Here is a 20,394-nt window from a genome sequence, read left to right on the forward strand (position 1 = left end):
TCTCTATGAAAGTGTCAATTTTTACTTAAGCAGTTCTTTACTAGATTAAATTATATAGCTTGTGATTGCAAATTGCATCCTGCTAATGTGATTTTTGGTATGCTTGGTGATCAAACACAAATCTTGCTGCTACAGGTATCATCCTGAATCATCTTAGACAAAGCGTATGAAGACTTTTTTTTCTTTGTTAGATGGGGAGGAGGGAAAAATTATCTTTATGATTTCCAATGGAAAAAAATAGACTGTTCTGTTCAGGCTTTTGGCTAACACAACAAACAGTGTTTAAAATTTAACTTTGCTTAATTAATTAGTAATTCTGTTTAATGCTGTCTGATCTTTATCCAAAAGGTATTCTGGCGCTTGAAAACTGAACATCAAAGTAGGTTGGGTGAAGATGGTCAAGTAAAGCAGTTAAAATGGCAGTTGCTGTTCATTAAATATAGTGAGTTGGGGAACTAATTGGAAATAGAAACCAGAATCAGGTAAAATGCTGCAAACTGTTTAGTGGAGAGAGTGTGAGGAATTCAGGTTTGGTGCCTCAGCATGTTTGAGCAGTGAGACACCCAGTAGAGAGCAATTGGATTGCCACATGCTTAGACATCTTTTATGCAAATAGTTTGTATTTAAATAGAGAGACCGGAAAATTTTCTGCATTTAAAATAAAAAATTAGAAACTTGCTGACATTCTGTATCCAGAATTGGAAATATTCAGATCAGATGCAGCTATATCAAACTGTTGGGGGGTATGAAAACAGGCTAGAAACTGTCAGCTAATCCTTGCACAAAACCATACATTTGGATATTATTTATCCATGGAAATACTTTGACCCCAATGACATTCAAGGGAACTCCAGTTCAGAAATTCCTAGTGATGATATGTCAGTGGAAATAGGTACCGAGTGGCTGAAGGATTATAAGGAATTTGGATGGTCAGTTTTTTATTTATCCCCCCCCCCCCCCAACTATCAGAACTACATCATCCACAGCCACTACTCCATTTTGGTCATATACAGATGTTTCACGCTTAATGAGCCCCCCTGAATAGGAAATAGACTCTTAGTCTCACAACATCATGTGGCTTTTTTAAACCTGCCGGTGTGTAATTGAACATTGTCATTGATGTTTGTCCAAGAGCCAGGAGACAATGAAATAGCATGAAATCGCTTCTCACCATATTCACAACTTGAATTTCTGAACTGTTTGGCCCACTCCGATGTGAAGCGCCACCATTGCAGCTCTTGCTAAATTGCATTCTGCCTTTTTCCTACCAGACTTGAGAGGGACAATTAATTTCCCAAATGTAAGCATGAGAGGTGGCAGCTTAATCTTTGTTGTTTTGAAGGGTGTGTCTAATTCATCAGCTTCAGCTTTCAACCCAAGAGAGCTGAACACACACTTCTGGCACCAACCCAGCACAAGCATGTTTTCCCATGTGCTTTCTCTCGTGGCTGGAGAACAGGAATGTTGCTTGGATGTTGGCTCTGTTCTGTGGATGTTTATCCACAGTTATGGGAGAAGAACTTCAGGGAAGCAAAGATTAAGTATCTCAGAAATATATTTCAGTCAGTACAGTGGTATAAAAATAAAATCTGTGCTTGGTGGAGGGGTGGGGTGATGTTTCTTCATTTATGTATTCAAAAAGAATGTAAAAACTGGAATTTGAATTTGAAGTAATTGCCTGATTAAAGGAGTTCATAATCTGAACTTTCAAACTAGGCTGCTGTTATGATTGACATTATGCAGTGATCTAGGATTGTCAATCATATTTGTCAAACTTGCTATGAAATGCAAAAGAAATTAGAGACTTTAAAAGGCATATTAGGTTCTCTTGTCTATCCCTTTGGTCCTGACAGTCCTTGACTCTGAAGGACTGTTGGGTTGAGGGATTTAGTGTGTGGGTGCTGGGTGGTGTTGGTAGCCTGTAATACTCAGGAGGTCAAACTAGGTGATCTGGTGGTCCCTTCTGGCTTAAATTCTGACTATATGACTGATTCTTCTTCCACTTTTCCTGTATCTGGAACTCTGGGGTGAAATCCTAAGCCTGCTGAAGTCAATGGGAGTTTTGCTATTGATTTCAGCTGGTCAACAAACACATGGACAAATGGTGATCCAGTGAATAAAGTGTACTTGGACTTTCAGAAAGCCTTTGACAAGGTCCTTCACCAGAGGCTCTTAAGCAAAGTAAGCAGACAAGATGGAAGGTCCTCTCATGGATCAGTAATTGGTTAAAAGACAGGAAACATGGGGTCAGTTTTAACAATGGAGAGAGGTAAATAGTGGGGTCCCCCAAGGATCTGTACTGGGACCTGTGCTGTTCAACATATTCATCATTATCTGGAAAAAGGGGTAAACAGTGCAGTGGCAAATTTAATAGACGATGCAAAACTACTCAAGATAGTTTAAGTCCAAAGCTGACTGTGAAGAGCTACAAAGGGCTGGGTGTCTGGGTAACAGAATTTCATCTGCCATTCTATGTTGATAAATGCAAAGTAATGCACATTGTATAGTTGGGATTATGTTTTCCATACAAAATGATGGGATCTTAATTAACTATTGCCGCTCAAGAAAGAGATCTTGTCATTGTGGATAGTTCTCTGAAAACATCTGTTCAATGTGCAGAAGTGGTCAAAAAAAGCTAACAGAATACTAGGAAACAGGAAAAGGATAGATAATAAGACCGAACATATCATAATGCCACTGTATGAATCCATGGTACACCCACACCTTGAATACTGCAATGGAGTTCTGGTTGCACCATCTCAAAAAAAAATTGAAAAAAAAAAAAAAAGAATTGGAAGAAGTAGAGAGAAGGGCAACAAAAATACTTAGGTTTCAGAGTAGCAGCCGTGTTAGTCTGTATCCGCAAAAAGAACAGGAGTACTTGTGGCACCTTAGAGACTAACAAATTTATTAGAGCATAAGCTTTCGTGGACTACAGCCCACTTCTTCGGATGCATATAGAATGGAACATATGTTGAGGAGATATATATACACACATACAGAGAGCATAAACAGGTGGGAGTTGTCTTACCAACTCTGAGAGGCCAATTAATGAAGAGAAAAAAAACTTTTGAAGTGATAATCAAGCTAGCCCAGTACAGACAGTTAAGAAGTGTGAGAATACTTGGTAAGACAACTCCCACCTGTTTATGCTCTCTGTATGTGTGTATATATATCTCCTCAATATATGTTCCATTCTATATGCATCCGAAGAAGTGGGCTGTAGTCCACGAAAGCTTATGCTCTAATAAATTTGTTAGTCTCTAAGGTGCCACAAGTACTCCTGTTCTTCTTTTTTAAAAAATACTTAGGAGTGTGAAACAGCTTCTATATGAGGAGAGATTAAAAAGTCTGGAACTGTTCATCTTGGAAAAGAGATGACTAAGGGGGAATTGATAGAAGTCCATAAAATCATGAATAGTGTGGAGAAAATGAATCAGGAAATGTTATTTACCCCATCATATAACACAAGAACTGGGCTTCACCCAAGGAAATTAATAGGCAGCAGGTTTAAAACAAACAAAAGGAAGTACTTCTTTGCACAACGTACAGTCAAACTGTAGAACTCATTGCCATGGAAAATTGTGGTGGACAAGAGTATAACTGGGATCAAAAAAGAACTAGATAAATTCATAAAGGGTAGGTCCATCAATGGCTATTAGCCAAGATGGTCAGGGATGCAACCCCATGCTCTGGGTGTCCCTAAGTCTCTGGCTGCTGGAAGCTGGTACTGGATGACGGGATGGATCACTCAAAAATTGCCTTGTTCTGTTCATTCCTTCTGAAGCATTTGGCCCCAGACACTGTCGGAAGACAGAATACTGGGCTAGATGGACATTGGTCTGACCCAGTAAGTCCTTTATTATGGTCCAGAACTCCTGCCCCCACAGTGCCTATCACCGCCCCCTCACATCTACCTCCCCCCCCATTCCCCGGAAGCACTCCCCCTGGCTGTGGAGAGAGATGGGTCAGCTAGAGCTACAGGAGAGAGCAGAACTGGACTTGGGGGAGTCAAGCAGGGGACTCAGGGGCCAGACCAAGGAGAAGAGAGAGGAGCAGGATCTGAAGGACTGAGAAGGGGAGAGGTGGGTGGACCTAGGGGTGCCATTTAGGAAGGCACCCATATGGTCCTGGGGAGCTCACCTGAGCACAGAGGATAGGCTGCAGCATATGCCCTGAGCAGGCCCCAGTGTTACTTCACAAAGCCCAGCCCACAAAGGTGGCACTGTCAATCTCTGCAGCTCTGGATGGGAGGAGGTTCCCCACACTGAACCCTACGTACTGCTGGAAAGAGCACTGACCCATGTGAGAGGGAAGCGGGGTGTCAGAGTTCAAGATGTGGACTGTCGTGTCTAAAGGTTGGAGCAAGAGTTAGGAATAGGAGCCCAGGGTCAGAGCTGAAGTCAGGAATTGGAGCCAAAGGTCAGAGCTGAAGTCAGAGGCCAGATACTGAGCCAAGGGTCAGAGTTGCCTTGAAGTGAAGCAAGGCAGGCATAAGGCTGGGTCTAGGGCAGGATCTATTGCAACCATGGGCAAAGGCTTTGAGCAGGTGCTAAACTGCTGCTGCTGGATTTAAGAGCTGGTCTGCTGACTCTTCAAGCCAACTAGAGGCCAGCTGTGCTTGTTAGATTGTCCAGAGACTCAGGTCCTGAGTCCTGACCATACCCCCCTACTCACCCAGGCCCCCTAAGGGCCTCAGGGCCAGGTTTCTCAGGGTACTTCTCAGGGAATTCTCACAATAGGACCAGGGCATGGATGTTATCTACCAATTCCCAAGACCACTCATCTGGACCATAGCCTTCCTAGTCCACCAGGTACTGGAGTCTTCCCTAACTCACTAACAGTTGAGGATGCAGTGGACCAAGTGCTCCTCCTGTCCGTGAACTGTTATGGGTGGCGGGTTGCAGCAGTTTGGGGGTGGTTTCTCAGTGAAGGGCTTTAAAAGTGAACAACTATATCCTGAAGGCCACTGGGTTTGCCCATTCTGTAATCTTGCAGGGGCCCAGATATTGGTAGTCTAGTTTGGCAGATGGGTGGCTTGGTTTAATGTTCTGGGCCGAGAGCCACATGTTGTTTCCTGTGGCCTGGATTGGGGGCAGCCCGATTGTCTTGGACCATATGGTGTTTATAGGCTTCTTTGGCAGATTGCAAGTGTTCCTTGAGCTCCCGGTGTTGGTGAGAGGGTCACCAATGGCTGATACTGGAGAACTTATGGGTAAGTCTGGGTGGAAACAGGGTTGAATGCCATAGTTTGCAAAGACTGGGCTATGTTGGGTCAAGGCATGGATTGCATTGTTATATGCAAATTAGGCATAGCATAGCAAGTGGAGCCAGTAGTCCTAGTGGTAACTCAGAAAGCAGTGAAGATACTGGTCCAAGATTTGATTGACTCCCTCTGTTTGCCTATTAGTCTGCAGGACGAAGGACTCAATGCCAAGGAGTCTGAGAAATTCCCACCAGAATCGGGAGATGAACTGGGGTCCCTGGTCTGATACAATGTCTGTTGGTAATCTGTGGTAGCAGCCGATATTTTCAAGGAGTTGTTTCCTGTGCAGTAGGAACAGTATGGCAAGGGATGAAGTCTGACATCTTTGTTAGGAGGATGACAACAAAAGTCAGGATTACTGAGTGTCATCTGACTCAGGCTCAGGTTAAGGGGCTGTTTAATTGCGGTGTAGATATTCTGGCTCCTGGTGGGTTTTTAATTGCAGTGTAAACATATCCAGAGTGCTAAAACTAAATACAAGATGGAACACATTGTTTAGCATAAGTAGTTAACACATATTGTAAAAGACCATTCAAGGTGAAGTGTCCTATGTCTGAAGAGGTGTTAACAGATCACTTCATCTTGAATGGTCTCTTAGGGTATGTCTACACTACGGGATTAATCCGAATTTACAGAATTCGAATTTTGGAAACAGATTGTATAAAGTTGAATGTATGCGGCCACACTAAGCATATTAATTCGGCGGTGTGCATCCATGTACCGGGGCTAGCGTCGATTTCCGGAGCGTTGCACTGTGGATAGTTATCCCATAGCTATCCCATAGTTCCCACAGTCTCCCCCACCCATTGGAATTCTGGGTTGAGATCCCAGAGCCTGATGGGGCAAAAAACATTGTTGCAGGTGGTTCTGGGTACAGCCTCACCCTTACCTCCATGAAAGCAACGTCAGACAACCATTTTGCGCCTTTTTTCCTGGGTGAACACTGCAGACTCCATACCACGGCAAGCATGGAGCCCGCTCAGCTCAAGACAGCAGTCATGAACATTGTAAACACCTTGCGCATTCTCGTGCAGTTTATGCTGAACCAGGACCAGAAAACTGAGGCAAGAAGGAGGCAGCGATGGCAGCGCAATGACAAGAGTGATGAGGACATGGACATGGACACAGAATTCTCTCAAACCGCGGGCCCTGGTGCTTTGGAGATCATGTTGTTAATGGGGCAGGTTCTATCCATGGAACCTTGATTCCGGGCCCGGGAAACAAGCACAGACTGGTGGGACCGCATAGTGTCGCAGGTGTGGGACAATTCCCAGTGGCTGCGAAACGTTCGCATGCATAAGGGCACTTTCATGGAACTTTTGACTTGCTGTCCCCTGCCCTGAAGCGCCAGAATACCAAGATGAGAGCAGCCCTCACAGTTGGGAAGTGAGTGGCGATAGCCCTGTGGAAGCTTGCAACGCCAGACAGCTACCGGTCAGTCGGGAATCAATTTGGAATGGGCAAATCTACTGTGGGGGCTGCTGTGATGCAAGTAGCCAAAGCAATCACTGAGCTGCTGCTACGAAAGGTAGTGACTCTGGGAAATGTGCAGGTCATAGTGGATGGCTTTGTTGCAATGAGATTCCCTAACTGTGGTGGGGCGATAGATGGAACCCATATCCCTATCTTGGCACTGGAGCACCCGGGTACCAGTACATAAACCGCAAGGGGTACTTTTCAATGGTGCTGCAAGCACTGGTGGATCACAAGGGACGTTTCACCAACATCAACATGGGCTGGCCGGGAAGGGTTCATGATGCTCGCGTCTTCAGGAACACTACTCTGTTTAAACGGCTGCAGCAAGGGACTTACTTGCCGGACCAGAAAATAACCATTGGGGATGTTGAAATGCCAATAGTTATTCTTGGGGACCCAGCCTACCCCTTAATGCCATGGCTCATGAAGCCATACACAGGCAGCCTGGACAGGAGTCAGGAGCTGTTTAACTACAGGCTAAGCAAGTGCAGAATGGTGGTAGAATGTGCATTTGGCCGTTTAAAAGGTCGCTGGCGATCGTTACTGACTCACTCAGACCTCAGCCAAACCAATATCCCCATTGTTATTGCTGCTTGCTATGTGCTCCACAATCTCTGTGAAAGTAAGGGGGAGACCTTTATGGCGGGGTGGGAGGCTGAGGCAAATTGCCTGGCTGCTGATTACGTGCAGCCAGACACCAGGGGGATTAGAAGAGCACACCAGTAAGTGCTGCGCATCAGAGAAGCTTTGAAAACCAGTTTCATGACTGGCCAGGCTACAGTGTGAAATTTCTGTTTGTTTCTCCTTGATGAAAACCTGCCCCCTTTAATGACTCATTCTCTGTAAGGAACCCACCCTCCCCCTTCGATCACAGCTTGCTTTCAAAGGAAATAAAGTCACTATCGTTTAAAAATCATTTATTCTTTATTATTGATTATAAAAAGAGGGAGAGAACCTGGGTGGGGTTTGGGAGGAGGATCGGCAGGAAGGAAAAGGACACTAAAAAAAGGTTAAAAAAATGACAGCCTTTTGCTTGGGCTGTCCACTGGGGTGGAACGGGAGGATGCATGGAGCCTCCCCCCCCCCCCGCGTTCTTACACGTCTGGGTGAGGCGGCTATGGAACATGGGGAGGGGGGAGGGGGGTTATACAGGGGCTGTAGCAGCATTCTGTTATCCTGCTGCCGTTCCTGAAGCTCCACCAGATGCTGGAGCATGTCTGTTTGCTCACGCAGCAGCCCCAGCATTGCATCCTGCCTCCTCTGATCTTCCTGCCGCCACCTCTCATCTCAAGCGTCTCTCCTCTCCTCATGTTGGTCCCTCATGTCCTCACCTTGGTCCCTCCTGTCCTCACGTTCACTGGCATCTTTCCTATACTTTGAAACCGTGTCCTTCCACTCATTCAGATGAGCTCTTTCACTGCGGGTGGATTCCAAGATTTCCGCGAACATCTCGTCTTGTGTCCTCTTTTTCTGATGTCTTATCTGAGATAGCCTTCGGGATGGAGGAGGGAGGCTTGAAAAATTTGCAGCTGCTGGAGGGAGGGAAAAAAGGAGAGAATTTTTTAAAAAGATACATTTTACAGAACAATGCTTATACTCTTTCACGGTGACCAACACTATTCACATTACATAGCACATGTGATTTCTGTGCAAGGTCGCATTTTGCCTCTTAATATTGAGTGCCTGTGGCTTTGCTGCTAGAGATCACAGACGCAGGTCCAGGCAACAGAATTCGGCTTGCATGCGGCCATGGTAAGCCATTGTCTTTCGGCTTCTGCGCCCTCCTTTCCCACATACCAAGCAAAGCCTGTTGAGTGCTGCAGTTTTCCTGTTAACCTTCAGCAGCAGAAAACAAACTAACTCCCCCCATCCAATTCTCTGGATGATCTCTTTATCCCTCCCCCCACCGCGCGGCTAGTATCAGGGAAGATCCCTGCTAGCCAAACGTGAAAAGCTCAGGGCCAATTCCCCTCCCACACTGCGCTTGGCTAACTGCAGGGAAGGAATTCTTTTCAGCCACAGGCAAACAGCCCAGTAGGAATGGCCACCTCTGTCCCCTTAATTAAATTCCCGTATTTCAACCAGGTTACCATAAGCGATATCACTCTCCTGAGGATTACACAGCTAGATAAAGAACAGATGTTGCTTGAATGCCAGCAAACACCGGGACCATATGCTGCCAGGCTTTGTCATGCAATGATACCAGATTACTTTGCTACTAGCATGGCGTGGTCAAGTGACCTACCATGGAGGACGCAATAAGGCTGCACTGTCCAGAAACCTTGTGGAAAGGCTTTTGGAGTACCACCAGGAGAGCTTCATGGAGATGTCCCTGGAGGATTTCCGCTCCCTCCCCAGACACGTTAACAGACTTTTCCAGTAGCTGTACTGGCCGCGAATGCATCCCAAGTCCTCAGGGCAAAGTAATCATTAAAAAACGCTTGCTTTTAAAACAAGTTGTATATTTTAAAAGGTAAACTCACCTGAGGTCCCTTCCATTGGGTCATGGTCTTGGATACTGGCTTGGGAGGGTACTTCAGTCAGGCTGAGAAAAAGATCCTGGCTGTTGGGGAGAACGGAGTGCTGTGTGCTCTCCGCAAGCTTGTCCTCCTCCTCCTCCCCATCCGCATAATCCTCAGGTGTGGCTGATGAGATTACCCCCTCATCGGAATCCACGGTCAGAGGTGGGGTAGTGGTGGCGGCCCCCCCTAGAATTGCATGCAGCTCGGTATAGAAGCGGCATGTCCGCGGCTCTGACCCGGAGCGACCGTTTGCCTCCTTTGTTTTTTGATAGGCTTGTCTGAGCTCCTTGACTTTCACGCGGCACTGATCTGAGTCCCTGTTGTGGCCTCTTTCCATCATGCCCTTGGAGATTTTTTCAAAAGTTTTGGCATTTCATCTTTTCAAACGAAGTTCTGCTAGCACTGAATCCTCTCCCCATATAGTGATCAGATCCAGTACCTCCCGTACGGTCCATGCTGGTGCTCTTTTTCGATTATCGGCCTGCATGGTTAACTGTGCTGATGAGCTATCTGTGGTCACCTGTGCTCTCCACGCTGGGCAAACAGGAAATAAAATTCAAATGTTCGCGGGGCTTTTCCTGTCTACCTGGCCTGTGCATCTGAGTTCAGATTGCTGTCCAGAGCGGTCACAATGGTGCACTGTGGGATAGCTCCCGGAGGCCAATACCATCGAATTGCGGCCACACTAACCCTAATTCGAAATGACAATATCGATTTTGGCGCTACTCCGCTCGTCGGGGAGGAGTACAGAAATCGATTTTAAGAGCCCTTTATTTCAAAATAAATGGCTTCGTTGTGTGGACGGGTGCAGGGTTAATTCGATTTAACGCTGCTAAATTCGAATTAAACTCAGTGTAGACCAGGCCTTACAGTATGTATGCAGTGTTGTTGTAGCCGTGTGTCCCAAGATATTAGAGAAACAAGGTGGGTAAGGTAATATCTTTTATTGGACTGACTTCTGTTGATGAGAGAGACAAGCATTCAAGCTACACACAGTTCTTCTTCAGGTCTGGGCAACGTACTAAGAGAGTGACAGCTAAATATAAGATTGAACAGATAGTTTAGCACAGTATGGTTTCAACCTTTTTTAATTTGCGGAACCCTAAAAAATTTCAAATGGAGGTGTAGACCTCTGAAAATTTTACACATAGTCAGGGTTCGGATATGAGAAATCTAAAGTGACAAGCCACTTGAGCTGAGTGAAAGTTTAAGCGCCCACTCCTCAAGTTGAATGCAGCTCTAATTAGCTTTCTGTTCCAAGCTGTAAGACATAGGTGTGTGTGAGTGATGCCTTGGCCATTACAATAAAACCAGCCTGTTTGAAGTGAAATGCCCTATGCTTTCTTTTACATGAAGCACAGGTTCCGACTTTACAATGTGCCAGGGGGTGCTTGCCTCCCAGCTCTCTCCCAGACCCTACCCACATTCTACCCCTCTCCCAAGGCCCCACCCCACCTCCTCCTGCTCCCGCTCCACCTCCACCCCGCCTATTCCCACCCCATTCCACCCCCTTCCCTGAGTGTGCCACTTCCTTGCTGCTCCTCCCTCCCCCCCAGCCTCCTGCACGCCTTGCAAAACAGCAGATCGTGGCGGGCAGGAGATGTGGGGAGGGAGGGGGAGGTTCTGATAGAGGGACTGCCAGTGGGTGCTCAGCACTCACCATTTTTTCCCTGTGGGTGCTCCAGTCCCGGAGCACCCATGGAGTTGTCGCCTATGACATGAAGAACAAATCAATCATCTTTATCTAGTTCTGTAATTTATAAGGTGGTTTTTAAAGAAAAGTTGGTATTGTTACCTATTTCTATTGTTGAAAATGAGTAAAACTTTCAACACAGAACCTAGTTCTGCAGAAATGAGTCTCATGCCTTTAAAACGGTAATCACACACTCTCTCTCGCTCTGTGTCTCGCAATTATGAGCAATTGGATGGTAATAATTAACAATCCTTGGAGGAAAACATCTGCAAGTACACTTAAGTCAGTTAATTTGTCTTTCATGAAAGAATGGAATTTCACAATTTTTCCAAGTTAATATATTTTTCCTTTATTGTGTTTCCAATCTCAAATATTGTCCAGAAACATTTTATGGTGTCTTAAGGTCATAGAAGTGAATACATGCCCATTAATAATGAACAAGAAAAGAGAATATTCTAAAGAAATATAGCAATATTTCAACTCGCACAGTATTCTGACAGAGAACATAATTTGTTTTAGAGGATATGGTCCCTGTGAGAAGTAATAAAAATATATTTTTTCCAGTTGTGGATTCCCACAACAAAAAGGGCATGTTTCCATATACTGTACGTGTGTACATAGTGTGTCCTCTGTGATGGCTTGTTATGTGAGTGGGGAGGTAAGTGAATATTTATGCACAAATGATACACTGTAAATGGACAAATTTCTGATGGCACAGACATTGGAAACATGAAGCTATTAATTCTCCCCCCTCCTTCAAGATAGCAATCTGGTCTGGTCTAGTTTAATATCATTGGCAGGACTGAGTGGAAGTTCACATTGTGAATATATCTGAACCTTGGCATGTGGCTCAGTAGTGGATCTCTCTTTACAGTGCTGCCAGTTTGAACAGTCCCAGGGAGACATTCCCATTTTATTTATAAATAAGTTCAGCATGTGTGTATCTCCTTCGCAAAACTGAGCAGCAGACTCCAAAGCATGCCAATAGTTCAGAGTAAGGAAGAAATAAGAAGCAAATTAGAGAATATAGGGCTCTAATTTCAGACAACACAACGGGAATGATTATTCAAATACGTTACCATAAAGTTCATATGTGCGTGCGTATGCACGTATATGCACACACACACACTCATACATACTACTTGGTTACATGCATATATTTCCCCTTACGGTGCTTTCGACATGTGCTGTGTCATTTGCACCCCATTTTTCTTTGGCAAATGAAATAGGACATCAGGATGAGATTATCTTCTTTCCCTATTGTGTCAGAGCTCAGAAATGAATAACTGATTTCAAAGGAAAATTCCCTGGAGCCACAAGACCAGTGATCACTCTGAGACAATGGTCAGCAAAGCTCAAAGGAAAGATTTTCTGACGTGTGAATTTCACACACCCCTCCCACAATACAGTGAACTCTTGTTTTTGAGGAGTCTAATTTATCAGAAAACATTTTTCCCTGTTACATAAATCATACATTAAAGTGAAATCTTCCTATCTGAACATACGCCCTGTACATCTGGAAAGGTTATTAAACATACCACTGGAAGAATAGCTCTTGAAACCAGAAATTAATTCTGTCCTATTTGGCTCTGTTCTCCTCTCAGCTCCAGCTAGTGAATTGGAGTTCTGATACTCTTTGCACACGTGCAGCAGACCTTCCATTCACATCTTTGCAAGAGCATAGTGTTGGAATGAGAGAATGGGGAACTTTGTTTCTCTGGCAGAAAAACCCATAGGAGGGAAGTGTTTTTGAGAGTTCACGTTGGTCCATTGAGAGGAATGTTGGGGAGATGCTGTCTCTTCACTTTTGAGGAAAGGGCCAATGGAAAGGTCTTTTTCCAAATATACCCCATTAAAAAATATCTGAAATGGCAAAGTGTACTGTCTGTGGTTCTAAAGAAGCCAAGTCACAGGATGTAACATAGGGGCAGTTTGGTTTAAATATGTCAGTGTACAGTCATTAGGGGACAGTTTATGAGCCTATTATTCATATTGGTGGACAGTTACTCACACAGGTAGTCCCATTGATTTAACCAGAGCTACTTTTGTTAGTAACTACTCATCAGTGTAAGTGAGGTGCTCACAATCTGTCAGCATAAAAGGTTAGTCATTACTAAGAGTCACTGATAACATAAAAAGAACAGGAGTACTTGTGGCATCTTAGAGACTAACAAATTTATTTGAGCATAAGCTTTCGTGGGCTACATCCCACTTCTTCGGATGCATAGAATGGAACATATATTGAGGAGATATATACACATACAGGGAGCATGAAAAGGTGGGAGTTGTCTTACCAACTCTGAGAGGCCAATTAAGTAAGTTTTTTTTCTCCTCGGTATTTTGTCACCTCAATATATGTTCCATTCTATGCATTTGAATAAGTGGGCTGTAGCCCACGAAAGCTTATGCTTAAATAAATTTGTTAGTCTCTAAGGTGCCACAAGTACTCCTGTTCTTTTTGCGGATACAGACTAACATGGCTGCTACTCGGAAAACTGATAACATAAGTGTTCATGTTACATCTCCACTTCTGGTTGTTCTTAGGGTGGTGTTACAGGGCCAGAGTTAGAGTTGTTCTGGTGATCTGAATTCTGTATTTCCATCGTTTATCATTTTTCTGACGTGGCATCTTAGCTTTCCATGTTTCCATTTCCATGTTTTCCAATACTGTGTTTTTGGAGGAAGCTACCCTGAAGAATGAGTCTTCAATTCTTGTACGTTACTTAGTAGAATACTGTACAACTCTTTATGATTATTAGTTGTTACATTTCAGTAGTGCCCAAAGATTCCAACTAAGGTTGGGATCCCTGTATACTAAATATTGTATGAACACACAGTCCCTGGCTCCCTATTGTATAGAAGCCCTGAACCTCACTTCCCCAGCTCCCTTAAGGGATGCTTTCCTTTACTGCAGTGCTTTCCCAATCCATTTGATCTGATAACCATATCCCTTCCCTAATGAGTACATGCAATGGACATCTGCCACAAGAAGGCACCAGCAATTATGTGTGGTTGCCTCCCTTCCACCTCCACCAGGTTCCCAGATATTCACTGATTCCTTCCTTAGTATCAGACAAAAATATATCTAACCTTCAATCGGATAGATGTACCCCATCCTCCTTTAATAACTCAGGTGCCTAGTAAGATACGTTCGGATATGGAATTACCCATCTCCCTTGGTTATGTCTGTATTTGGTCACCTCCATATTTACATATCTCCTGGTCTTATCCATCCAGGGGGGCTTCACTGCACCACACCACACTCTGCCCTGCAAATGTAAACCAAATATTCTTGGATCTTCCCCAAATTCCTCTGACCTTTGTTTATCCGATCCAGGTGACAGAGAGAGCTTCTCCGGGACTGCACCGGGTATAAATGCTTCCAGTCAACAGCAAAGGCGTACCCTCCCCTTTCCAGTCCAGCCATTTTCTGCGTGAAAAAATACTTTCTTGTGTTTGTTTTAAACCTGCTACCTAGTAATTTCATTTGGTGGCCCCTTGTTCTTGTATTATGAGAAGGAGTAAATAACACTTCCTTATTTACTTTCTCTATATCACTCATGATTTTATAGACCTCTATCATATTCCCTTAGTCATCTCTTTTCCAAGCTGAAAAGTCCCAGTCTTATTAATCTCTCTTCATACGGAAGCTGTTCTATACCCCTAATCATTTTTGTTGCCCTTTTCTGAACCTTTTCCAATTCCACTATATCTTTTTTGAGATGGGGCGACCACATCTGCACGGAGTATTCAAGATGTGGGCGTACCATGGATTTATATAGAGGCAATATGATATTTTCTGTCTTATTATCTATTCCTTTCTTGATGATTCCCAACATTCTGTTCACTTTTTTGACTGCTGCTGCACATTGAGTAGATGTTTTCAGTGTACTATCCACAATGACTCCAAGATCTCCTTCTTGAGTGGTAACAGCTAATTTAGACCCCATCATTGTATATGTATACTTAAGATTATGTTTTCCAATGTGCATTACTTTGCATTTATCAACATTAAATTTCATCTGCCATTTTGTTGCCCAGTCACCCAGTTTTGTGAGATCCTTTTGTAGCTCTTCGCAGTCTGCCTGGGACTTAACTATCTTGAGTAGTTTTGTATCATCTGCAAATTTTGCCACCTCATTATTTACCCCTTTTTCCAGATCATTTATGAATGTGTTAAATAGGACTGGGCCCAGAACAGATCCCTGGAGGACACCACTGTTTACCTCTCTCCATTCTGAAAACTGATCATTTATTCCTAACCTTTGTTTCCTATCTTTTAACCAGTTACCAATCCATGAGAGAACCTTCCCTCTTATCCCATGACTGCTTATTTTGCTTAAGAGCCTTCTGGTGAGGGACCGTGTCAAAGGCTTTCTGAAAATCTAAATACACTATATCCACTGGATCTCCTTTGTCCGCATGCTTGTTGACCCCCTCAAAGAATTCTAGTAGATTGGTGAAGCATGATTTCCCTTTACAAAAACCATGCTGACTATTTTCCCAACAAATTATGTTAATCTATGTGTCTGACAATTTTGTTCTTTACGATAGTTTCAACCAATTTGCCCGGTACTGAAGTGAGGCTTACTGGCCTGTAGTTGCCAGGGTTATCTCTAGAGCCCTTTCTAAAAATTGGTGTCACATTAGCTATCGTCCAGTCATTTGGTACATAAGCTGATTTAAATGATTGGATACAGATGATAGTTAGTATTCCTGCAATTTCACATTTGAGTTCCTTCAGAATTCTTGGGTGAATACCATCAGGTCCTGGAGACTTATTACTGTTTAGTTTATCAATTTGTTCCAAAATCTGCTCTAATGACACCTCAATTTGGGACAGTTCCTCAGATCTGTCACCCAAAAAGAATGGCTCAGGTTTGGGAATCTCCCTCAACAGTGATGAGTGATGCAAAGAATTCATTTAGTTTCTCCGCAATGTACATGTAAATATGCCCCCTTCATCCATCTCTGCTACCACTTGCAGGGGGAGCTCTTAAAGAGGCAACAACCTCTTTTCTTCCAGCTAGCAGGACAAGGATCCACTGCACCACAGTGGTGGTGAGCACATTATCCAGAATACAAAAAAAAAAAAAAAATACAATATCCTCTTAAATGCTTTTTCATGAAGTGACTGTATTTTCTCTAATGGGCTTAACTTGCTTAGTTAACATGACCACATATCCAGGGGCGGCTCTATGTATTTTGCTGCCCCAAGCACAGCAGTCAGGCGGCTTGCGGCGGTGCGCCTGCGGGAGGTCTGCTGGTCCCACGCCTTCGGCGTACCCGCCACCAAATTGCCGCTGAAGCCGCGGGACTGGCGGACCTCCCGCAGGCATGCCGCTGAAGGCAGCCTGACTTCCGCCCTCACGGCGACCGGCACGCCGCCCCCCACAGCTTGCTGCCCCAGGCACGTGCTTGGTGCACTAATGCATGGAGCCGCCCCTGCAAATATCTATCTCTGTCTGTCTCAGATATTTAGAGCGCGCCAATCATCAGCATAATCTAGGTGTCATGTGTGAGTATGTGTATAATAAATTTAGTGAGTGTATGTCTGTGTAGGTTGGCATTAATACAACATTAAAGCAAAAAAGTGAAATACTTGTCAGGAAATTCTAAAGGTTAAGGTTTCTACCTCATTGTTAACTTGTCTTCTCTGTAAATCAGGTATATTTTATGGTATGCCATAAGCTTAAAAAAACAAAACACAGTATTCAAAACCAAATATAGCATTCAAATTTAACAAAGAAATGAGGATGAGAAGTTGCCACATGTGTGCAATGCGGGTGAGTTCATGTGTAGTAGAAATGTTAGCTTTGGGAGTATCTGAACTTTTAACTTTATGTTAAGGGTCATTCTATTTTTTCAATTAATTTTCCTGTAGTATTTTTTTAAAGAAAATGCCAAGAACAAAGTGAAAAACAGTTATAATGCTTTAAACAATAGCTTGGGTCTCCTCAAGTAGTTAATGCGTTGAATCTCAGTAGTACTAAATACCTTTAGAGCCACCATAGTGCTACTGAGCTGTTCTAGCCAGTCCACCTTTAAATGGTTCTAAATTGAGGGAGGTCATTCCTACTCTGTCAAACTTGTCTTGTGTTGAGAGAATACATAACTGAGATGTTAGAACTTTAGGCATCCCTAAGTAAGGGATCTTAAATGGTCCAAGGGTAAATGTATTGGTTAAAACAGATTCCAGTGTGCAAGTGGAAGAATGCTAACTGTAAGAGGCATATTCTCACCTGCCTTTTGTTGCACAGGTGCAAACAAGACCATAGATATATAATATCTAATATTTGCACTTGCCATGAATTGTGGGCACAAAATTTCCGGCAAGATTATTTGCATGTCCAAAATTGCACCTGAGGCCAGTGCTAAATATTGGACCATAAATTTCATAACTTTAAAAATATTGAACTGATTGTTTTCATCTGGAGCGTCACCCAGTGCGGTGCCAATTGCCTCTCAGTAGGTGCCTCAGACTTGAATGAGAAGCTTTTGTATTGCGTTTTCTTCCTCGGTGAGGACTCAGAAATATGCCAGCGTTAAAGCTTTTTACAAGTGCAAATAGTTCAGTCTGAACAATTGGGAAAAGTATAATTTTTTTTATGCATAAGTCAAAAAGCTGCTGAAACTTCTTGGAAAAAAATAATCTTGTGGCTTCAACCAGGCTTGGAAAATGTTATCCCAAGAAGAATTTAAGAAAGTACTTTTGAGCAGTTGAGGAGGGAGGTTGGAATAGAATGCAAAGCTCATTTCAACTTCAATTATATTGTTTGCTGGGGTGAATTCTATGTTTTTGCAAGTTGAACCTCCACTGTTTTGAAAAATGGTAGGCAAAAGTATGAAACTAGTTCATATTCATATTTCTAGCAGATTTGTATTCTCATAGTGCTCTGCTTGAACCTGATACAGAGTTTGTTGAAGAGGATCTGCAACAAGAGCTGCTGGTAGAGTGTCCATTGCTCATAGGTGTATATCAGATACAAGAGTAAATCAAGTATAATAGCATCTCTTCCATTCAAGTTTGCTGAAATCAGGTTTCACCCTAAATATTATGAGACTTTTGAAACAAAGGAATCTGGTTTGATGTGATATAAGACTACTTTGACATTCCGTTATGAACTTTTTTCCTTAAATATACTTTTTTGCAGTGGCTTTGCCTCCAGAGAAGACAGATGGAGTTTGCAGTGGAGATGAAAAGAAAGCTGGGAAAGAAAGTGACACACGTACAAGTTCCAGGAAACAACTAAAATTTGAAGTAAGTCCCTCATTTTCGAATGTTGAAATATATTGATACAAATAAGTTAGATAAATAGCCTATGGGACAAATACGGCCATCAGTTGTCTGTGCAATTCCCATTGATTGCATTGTACATCAGATTGATGTACATCAGAGAACAGGATTTGGCCTTGAGTCTCTATTTTCCTATTTGCCTGGCTATTGTTCCCTAAGGGGTGGTTAGCAAGTTTTGTTCTAATGTCAAATAAAGCCTAATGATGATGAGTTCTCCACTGGAGCTGGAGTATATGGTAAAGAGATTTTGACGTTGCTCTGTACTTGTGAGCTTTTCAAATATAACTTCATGTGCCACCCACTATGTTATCAAATCCTTATATTGGCTTTTGTACACTATCATACTCAGTTCAATCTGCCTACTGTAAAAGATATTTGTGAAAGGTGCCTTAGCCAGCAGTCTTTCATGTCTGGGCCTTCAGAATGAAATAACCTGGACCTACATTGGCAATTCATCTGATTAGATGGAGGGGGAATAAAGATCCTGAGGGGAATTCATCTGATGGCCTCTTTCCTTGTAGACTTATAAACATCATAAAACTGCCAGACATTGTGCATAGTTGGCAGGTTTTGCTTATAAAGAGAGAGATTTAATAAATATGAGCACTGAAACATGCTGTCATCCAGCTAGAGAGTTGTCTGTCTTTCTTGGCGAACAGGGAGGCACATTGGTACCGGCAGAACAGCATGCATTTCATTTCTCTGTACTTCAGCAGATGTGGCAAACTTCTGCCTTTCAGAGCTGTCAGTCTGTCATGTTAATGAGCTTTGCATTCATCAATTATTATGTAAAAGACCATCTCGCCATCTTGTAATGTTACTGGAACATTCATTTGCTTCTCTGGAGAAGATTTGGTAGCCCCGTGCAAATTACTTTTTACTGTTTTAAGGTCGGCTTTTCCATGAGAAATGCAAGTATTCCTGTGATCTTAGTCACGTTGACAGATGTCTTTCTTTCTTTCTTTCTTTCTTTCTTTCTTTCTTTTGGCAGATTTTATACTCTACCTTGAGTAATGGACATTTCACACACGTGAAAGACATGGCAAATTACAGTTAACAGTGCCCTGAAGCTTAAATGTTGGTGGACACCTGGTGCCAGTTTAGCTGGAACTCTACCATACCAGTAAAGACTATGTTTGTTCCCAAGTAGTTCTTGGCATGCCACAAAGGTTAGCACTTGGTACTGGGCTCCATGACTAATGCAGGGAAGATTGCCATGTTATTAACTAAGCAGGGCACATCCTCACATAAAGATAGTAGACAGTATGGGACAGGGAACTATTAATATGTGGCAAGAAACCAAGTATTGATAGTTTTCCCTTGTTCTCCAAATCAAAGCTTTCTAACCTTGTAAGCTAGGGGCTAGGAGAATGGTAAATCTTTCATTTTATGACCAGGTATAAAAGAATCAGAAATGCAAGTGTTGAGAGGAGAGGTCTAAATCTTAGGTGGATGTGATTTGGCTTTTAAAGGGGCTGGGAATGTTTGTGTAATATGAAACTGTGTTTCCACAGTAGAGTGTGGGGCACTTGGCAGCTTTCAGACGGGCTTGTTACAACAGAGAGAAGACTGCCTTTGAACTCAGCAGGGGATGGGGGTACTGTTAACTGCTGTAGGGAATTGGTTTCAAGTCAGCAGATCAACCAGGTATTTTGAGCTCTATCATGCTGAAGCTATTTGGAGCTGTTTATTTTACTTACATACAGTGGCTTTTATTTTAATTGTGCTGTAACTTTTCTGTTTGCCTTTTGTGACTTTGGTTGAATCGGATTGCACAGGTCTCGAGAGAAAGCAAGCGGCTTGCAACTAGGTGACTGGAGTAGGTCAAAGTGCGTCTTTTTTTCTTGGTGTGGTGTAGCTGGTTTTCTTTATATACATTGATTGTTGTAGGCTGTCTTCAAGTCACTCTCTCACTAGCAGGAGCACAATTTATTTTCTGTTGCCTGATCCTTACTTTGTCTGTGATAAGGGATTCTTACCTCTCAGTTCCGAATCAAGTTCAATTTCTGTAACTTCGGTAGCATGAAGAGGTACCAACGTTGCCAAAGTTAATAATGTACATTAAGTATCTGTGTCAAGAGCAAGTTTTACCAATGGGGGTTAATACCATGCGTCCATTTTGTATTAATGGCCACTTCTG

At 43.1% G+C, this 20,394-nt stretch overlaps 1 protein-coding gene across 3 annotated transcripts in view; it reads left to right on the forward strand.

Annotated features, from left to right (window-relative positions):
- The window catches only part of NKD1 (NKD inhibitor of WNT signaling pathway 1), a 159,086-nt gene that overhangs the window by 112,167 nt on the left and 26,525 nt on the right, over positions 1-20,394 (forward strand). For all 3 annotated transcript variants that reach the window (XM_054048668.1, XM_054048670.1, XM_054048669.1), the window contains exon 5: positions 18,112-18,218. In XM_054048668.1, the coding sequence (XP_053904643.1) occupies positions 18,112-18,218 (107 nt within the window). The remainder of the gene's footprint in view (positions 1-18,111; positions 18,219-20,394) is intronic.

Source organism: Malaclemys terrapin, chromosome 14 (genome assembly GCF_027887155.1).
Source record: "Malaclemys terrapin pileata isolate rMalTer1 chromosome 14, rMalTer1.hap1, whole genome shotgun sequence".
Classification (NCBI taxonomy): domain Eukaryota; kingdom Metazoa; phylum Chordata; order Testudines; family Emydidae; genus Malaclemys; species Malaclemys terrapin.